This window comes from Marmota marmota, unplaced genomic scaffold, assembly GCF_001458135.2.
Source record: "Marmota marmota marmota unplaced genomic scaffold, marMar, whole genome shotgun sequence".
In the NCBI taxonomy this organism is placed as follows: Eukaryota; Metazoa; Chordata; class Mammalia; order Rodentia; family Sciuridae; genus Marmota; species Marmota marmota.
In genome coordinates, this window is record NW_025999842.1 from 29,931,514 (window position 1) to 29,938,847 (window position 7,334).

General features: G+C 45.8%; 1 protein-coding gene across 1 annotated transcript in view; it reads left to right on the forward strand.

The window, feature by feature from the left end:
- The window catches only part of LOC125612125 (ERV-BabFcenv provirus ancestral Env polyprotein-like), a 4,651-nt gene extending 3,145 nt beyond the window's left edge, over positions 1-1,506 (forward strand). The window contains exon 2 of the mRNA XM_048788934.1: positions 1-1,506. Within this exon, the coding sequence (XP_048644891.1) occupies positions 1-1,246 (1,246 nt within the window). The 3' untranslated portion in view covers positions 1,247-1,506.
- The last annotated feature ends 5,828 nt before the right edge of the window (positions 1,507-7,334 follow it).

Consider the following 7,334-nt stretch of genomic DNA (forward strand, 5'->3'; position numbering starts at 1 on the left):
CTGTGTTGGAAATTTCAGATTGATCTCGGGGGGCTATCAATTGGCTATCACTGACCCTAACCATCCACGCTGGACCTCTAGGGTAAATGCTTCCTTCTACTGTGACATATCCTCTCCCACCCCCTGTGGCTCCATCTCCATCTCCCGAGAGCTTCAACCCTCCCAGCCCTCAGTAGCTATAATCTCTACTGACATAAAGCATTCCGAACAGCAGTTGTTAGACTCCATACAGGATGCATATGAGCCTAATGTCGGGAGTTCACCACAGTATTCATGGCTACGACTACTTACTGAAACTGTAACCTTCTTAAATCTAACCCTCCCCACCATTACACCACCTGATTGCTACTTATGCGCCTCTCTGACTCGACCTTTGCTTGCAGCGGTTCCCTTGAACTTCTTGGCTTCTGACCTCTCAAATTTCTCCACTCCATCTGCTTGCCTTTCTCTCCGAACCCTTTCACCTGACATTCCATTATGGGAGCCCGAGGAGTCTAACCATACTGTGATTCCCCGGCGCTGTCTCCTGGGCTTGGGTGTCTCCCAGACAAAGTTTTGCCACTCTAACATTACCCTCTATGCACCACCTGGCTCATTCTTCTGGTGTAATGGTTCTCTCATCACTATCTTATTCACCAACACCTCTACCCCATGTATACTGGTGACGCTTTTCCCGCAATTGACTCTCTATACCCTAGCTGAAGTGCAGGCCCTCTTGTCTCCCCCAGTGCGGAATAAGTGGGCTGCTTTCCTTCCAATACTGGTGGGTCTCTCACTGGCTGCATCTGCGGCGGGAGCAGGAATTTGTGGTGGAGCTCTAGGACACTCCTTATGGGCTGTACAGGACTTAAGTTCTAAACTTGAACAAGTGCTCACTTCTACGGCAGAATCTCTAGCATCTTTACAAAGGCAGGTTACATCCTTGGCTCAAGTTACTCTTCAAAATCGACGAGCTATAGATTTACTCACAGCCAAAAAAGGTGGAACCTGTCTTTTCTTGAGGGAAGAATGCTGTTACTACATCAATGAATCAGGCCTTGTGGAAACTAATGTAGTCAAGCTCACTGACTTGGCTACCTCTTTGAAAAAATCCACCAAACCAAAACCCATTTGCCACCTTCTTTTTAGCCCACTTCCAATTGTGGCTGTTGCCTCTTTTAGGGCCCATATGTCTCCTTTTCCTGATGTGTCTGTTCCTGCCCTGTCTGCTTTGCTTCCTACAGGGCCAATTACGGAAGATCTCTAACCAAACTTTCAACCAGCTTCTGCTTAGGTACTACCAGCCTCTGATGACTGATGAACCCCCAACATCTTCAAGAGAACAGCTCACTATTGCTGAAGCTCACTACCAGGCGCGATGGAATGCAATGGACATCGGACAGTGGGAGACAACGAGCCCAGAGAACCTCTTAATCTGCCATCCTGGATTCTTGAGCCTTTATGTCCTTTTAAGCCTCCTCATGGCCCTTGGCAGTCCCCTGACATGGAACTTCTGCCAAAAACTGACATTTGCTTTAATTTTTATCTTCATCCTGTTTTTTTTTTTCGCTCTGATCTTCTTCAGGTGCTGGTGACGCCATGTCAAGGCAATGCTTCCAGTATTTCCTAGAGTCTCTGCTACAGGATCAGTGGCTGATACCAACTATCTCCTCCATCCAGGACTGGTTCGATGCCATTGACGACTTGTGGTTTCAGGGAACTTTCATAGACTTCACCCCTTCGGAGGTAGCTGTCAATAGCCACTGGGTTTTACTTGTGGTTGCCATGATATCCCCAGACCTCCCCCCCAAACATTCCTCCACTTCCCCTTCTAGGCCCTACGCCGCCCCCGCACAGCCGGAAGCAGCCAGATGTGACCAACAACGCCCCAATTCCTAAGAAAACAAAAAGGGAGGAATGTTGGGAAAACATATAACGGCAGCAGCACCCCAGAGAAAAACCTCAACATGGCACCTAACGACCCTCATTCTCCTCTTTTTTTCTTTCACTGGCGCAAAACGTTCCCACCAGCACCAATGTTCAAATCCTGCGGGTGGGAAACCTTAGCCCCAATAAGAATTAACTTCTTGGGCTCCGGAACTGACATATGGAAGAGCTTGCCAATAAATGGGCAACCCGTTATCTACCTCAGCCCTGCTACCTCTCCTTAGGTCTATATAAACCCACAGCCTTTTGTAATAAAGTGGAACCTCTCGGGTGATCTGTGTCGTGTGGTGTCTCCCATTCATAGTACGGTGCGGCGTCTTACACCTGAAATGCCAGATGACCCTCCCAATAGTTTTGGTGATTGATAACAAGTTAGGAAACCGTGTAGTTTAGCATGTATACCCCTCGCAACTTAAACCTGTAAGGGTCCCGCGAAACGTCGGAGAAAGAGACCACCAAGTGACCACTCATGCAATTGGCAGAAGGGGATTTATTGAACCAGCATGCTGGGGCTCCGTGCCCACTCAAGAAGGGAAAGCAGCCCAGAGCCCCGAGCAGGGGCTGAGCACTGCTTAAGTACACTTTTTGGGGAGGGCGGAGGGCTTTGTATACATCAGAACAAATCATCATGAGGCGCGGGAAAATTGAACAACAACTCCTAAACATGATTAGTTCATTCATTGGTGGGAACAGGTCAGGCTGGAGTGATAGGTCATTCCTAAGGAGAGTACACATTCAAACTGATTGGTTCAGGCCCTGCAAGGCCTACGTGCAACCACATAGACCCCTTCAGTTATTAAACAACCAGACAATCAGGGGAAATGTTTACTGGGCGGTTCTAAGCATTGTCTTAACAGCTACAGAAATTTCAGGTTTTGCAGGTAGCATAGAAACCTAACAATACCTCCTTTACATTTTAACTCAGACCTTGCAGCTTAGAAACTTTTACAACACCTGGTCTTTTACCCTTTAACTTTTACGCTTTAACTTCAATTTCTTTTACCCTTACAAACCAATCAGTTCAAAAGTATCCACCTCTTGATCTCACCAATCACCTTTACCCAACTTGTTCCCACCAGTAAATGTGCTAATCAATGTTAAGAGTTGTTGTTTGATTTTCCCGCAGTATGAAATGATTTGCTGTGTGATGTTATGACTCATAGAGTATCCCCCAAAACCTATAAAATCTCACTGAACAAAGGACCAGTACTCACTCTTTGGGACCACTGCGTCGGAAATGGTTGTGAGTCCAGGCTCCAGCTTGCAATAAAGTCTCTTGTGTGCTTGCATCGGATTAGGCTCCTGGAGGCCTATTGGGGTCCCATGAATCTGGCATTACAGAGGATTGTGAAGTGTCCATTTTTTGTTCAGAAAACACTCTTGGATTGAGACAGAGGGCCTCAAATGGCATTAACTTGGTACCCTAAACTGTATTAAGAGGTATTCCCAATATTCTAGAAACATCTCTTGAAATATAATCCCTCTGAAGTCAAGGGAAACTTCCTCATACAGAGTATCAAAGCTCCAAATTGTTTTAACTTCCAAACTACTCAAGGGCAGAAAATAGAAACTACTCCCTGCATTGGCCAGGGTTATCGGGCATGTTCTCTGTCCAATTTAGCCTCACTAAATCTACATACATATGTTTTCTGCCTTTTGTCCCACTCTACTTTTTTTTTCTCTCTTATAAAAGCTTTCCTCAACCTTGAGCTTTTTGAAGATGGCAACTTGAGGGCTGGAGATTTAGCTCAGTGTTAGAGCATCTGTCTAGCATGGGCTCGATACCCAGCGCTAAATGGAAAAAAAAAAAAAAAGATGGTGATTTAAAGCCAAAAATTTCCTCTATCCTGCTTCAAATCTGCTTTTGAAAAGTGAGGCTTTTTTTTTTTTACCAATTTGGCTCAGAATATTTGTGGAGCACTATCTATGGTGGTAGAATTTAGCTTCTTGCCCTTATGCACTGACAGTTCTACTCCATAATACTTTGGCTAAGTTTTTGCTGCATTTACTGAAGCATATCATTAGGTTTGTAATTTGCCATATTTTATGGAATCCTCTTTATAAATATCTGCAGGAGAAAACTAATACTTTTTTTTCAGTACTAGGAATGATTGTGGTGCTTCCAGAGAGTCTAAGTCTAATCTTTAAAATAGCTTTATTGAGATACAACTCCTATGCCATACAATTCACCCATTTAAAATGTAGAGTTCAAGCTGGGCATGGTGAAGCCAGAATTCACCAGGCTGACCTGGTGAAGCCAGAATTAACAGGCAGTCAGTGTAGATAGGTAAATCGAGTCATGTTGGATCTGGAGGCCAATTTTGAATGAGTCTAGAAAGTTGGAGACTGTCCCCTGAGGGATTTTATCAAGAACCTGCCCCCACTCCAACCTGTTGCCAAGGTAACCTGTCCCAGGAATTTCCCCTCCCTACAGGGAGCTATAAGGTTGTTAATGTGTCCTTGGCTATTCCATCCTGCCCTTCCCTCTTCAGCCCACCAGTTTCCAACCTTTTGGCTACCCCACTGAGCATTCCTGGGCCTTGTTACATATGCAGGAGGGAGAAAGATAAAAGAAGGAAAGGCAGGAGAACAAAGGAATCCTAGGACATATAAGAAGGGCAGAACACCTCCCCCTCTTGGGATACCAGGATACCAACTATGGCCCCCTTTTCCCTCCTGGGAGAAGTCTTTTTAAATAAACCCTGCTTCATATCCTTGCCTTGGCGTGCTTCTCTAATGTTCAAACTTCAACATGTGGGGAAGCAGGACTCATCAAGAATGACCAGCGGTATCACTGGGAGATTGAGGCAGAGGATTGTGAATTCAAGGCCAACCTCAGCAATTTAGTGAGACTCTGTCACAAAATAAAAAATAAAAAGGATGGGCTGGGGTTGTAACTCAGTGGTAGAGCACTTTCCTGGCATGTGTTGAAAGGGTAAAGTTTCTAAGCTGCAAAGCCTGAGTTAAAATGTAAAGGACCAGGCATTGTAAACCTGCTTCAAACTGCAAAGCATGGGTTAAATTCCCGAGGCAGTTAAGACAATGCCCTACTGGCCATTTAGTTGATTTATGGCCTAAGATCCTGTGCAGTCCAGCACTACACACCTCAGGGCCTAAACCAATCAGTTTAAATGTAACCCCCTCCTTAAGAATGACCTATCACTCCAGCCAGCCCTGTTTCTGCCAATGTATGTACTAATCAAGTCTAAGAATTGTTGTTTAACTTTCCCGCGGTATATGGTGATTTGTTAAAGGAGACTGTGATATATGTAAAGTCCCTGCCCTCTCCAGAAAAAGTGTACTTAAGCATTGTTCAACCCCAGCTCTGGGCTCTGGGCTGTTCTCCCTTCTTGAGTGGGCACGGAGCCCTAGCATGCTAGATCAATAAATCCCCTTCTGCCAATTGCATGAGTGGTCACTTGGTGGTCTCTTTCTCCGACGTTTCGCTGGACCCTTACAGTGTGGGGCACTGGGTTTGATCCTCGATGTTGGGTCTGCAGGCCAATCAGAAGCTGACATGGCAATGAAGCCAATTTACAGATAGGTAGTTAGTGTAGTTAGGTAACTTGGGTCAAATTGAGTAAGATAAATAAAATGGAGGCCATTATTGAGAATGGAATCCAGGAAACCAGAGCTGCACTTGGGGAAATTGAAATGTTATTGTCCCCAAGGCCAGAGCCCATCCTAAGGAAATGTTAATGAAGCAGCTCCCAGCAAACAAGGAGGTGCTAATCAAAGCCGCCCCAGGCCCTTCCTGCCCAGATTATTCCTGCAGCTCACCTATCCCCCAACTTTTGGTCCTTCCCACCTGCATTCCATCACTGCAAGATAACAGAAAACAAAGGACAGGAATGTGGGAAAGCTGAAAGAAGACCTTAGCTGTAAAAGAGGGAAGACCTCCCCCTTCCACGGATTCCACCTCTTGGGTCCCCTTCTTCCTCCAGGGAGAAGTCTTTTTCTGCTGTCCTTTAATAAACCTTCTACTTTCCACTCTACCCTTGCCTCAGCATGCTTCTTTGGTGTTATACTTCAGCATTCAGGGAAGCAAGAACTCTTCACCCATAAACAGCGGTAACAGCAACATAGCCCAACCACTATGGTTCCATAGGCTGAAGCAATCGCCCTGTCAACTCATATCATCCCTGACCAATTCGGGACAGACACGAAGCTTCTAAACCCAGCTTGGCCAACCTGCTGTCAGTAGCTGCAATTTAGATGGCCTAGGCTCTCCTACCTCCAGCTTCCCTTATTAGCACTGTTCTTGCCTTTCCCACCCATGACTTCCCCAGCCCTCACCCTTTCATGGATGGGTGAACCTCGCCTGGGAGTGCCCCCCAATAAATCTTCTTTTGGTGCCTCATTCTTGTTCCATGCTTCCTGATCTTGCCACGCCCCTTTCTGCTTTATGCCAGGGATTGAGCTCAGGGGCACTGGACCACTGAGCCATGTCCCCAGCCCTATTTTGTAGTTTATTTAGAGACAGGGTCTCACTGAGTTTCTTAGCACCTTGATAAGTTGCTAAGGCTGGCTTTGAACTTGCAATTCTCCTGTCTCAGCCTCCCAAAACGCTGGGATCACAGGCGTGTGCCTCTGCGCTCGGCCCTTTTTTGTTTTTTATTTAATTTTGAGACAGGGAGTAGCTAAATTTCCCAGGTTGGCCCTCAAACTTGCAACCCTCCTGAGTAGCTGGGATTATAGGTGTTTGTCACCACTCCTACCTTGTATTTAACATTTTCAGGAACTGCCATTTTCCACAGTGACTGTATTATTTTAGATCCCCACCAACAATGTAGGGTTCTCATTTGTCCACATCCAATACGACACTTGCTATTTTCTATTTTATTATAGCCATTCTAAATGATCCAAAATGATATTTCACTGTGGTTTTGAAGCCAGATTTAAAGATAGGTAGTTAGTGCAGCTAGGTAAATCGGGCCTGATATGGAATCTAAAGAAGAAAATGGAGTCCATAAAAAAAAATGGAGTCTGAGCCTGGGAAATCAGAACTACACCAGGGAGATTAAAATGTTAATGTCCCCAAGGCCCAGGCCCATTCTAAAAAACTGTTAATGAAGCAGCTCCCAGCAAATAGGGAGGTGCTATTCAAATCACTCTAGTGTGGGAAGCCATTTTCGCACGTGATTGGGCACCTCCCTGATTGGGTGTGAGGCGTTCTGGCCAAACTGTTGGAACTAATCCCCACCCTCTCCAGGTGCGAGAGCCTGTTGTGTGGGGGTGTGACTGACCATTGACCCTGAGACCAATCACTGACCCTGACCTTGGAATGCTGTCCTCCTCGACCTTCATTGGATGGAGTTTTCCCCTGAATTTCTTGTTCCCCGATAAAAGGCCATCTTCTGGCGTTCTCTCTCTCTCTCTCTCTCTCTCTCTCTCTCTCTCTCTCTCTC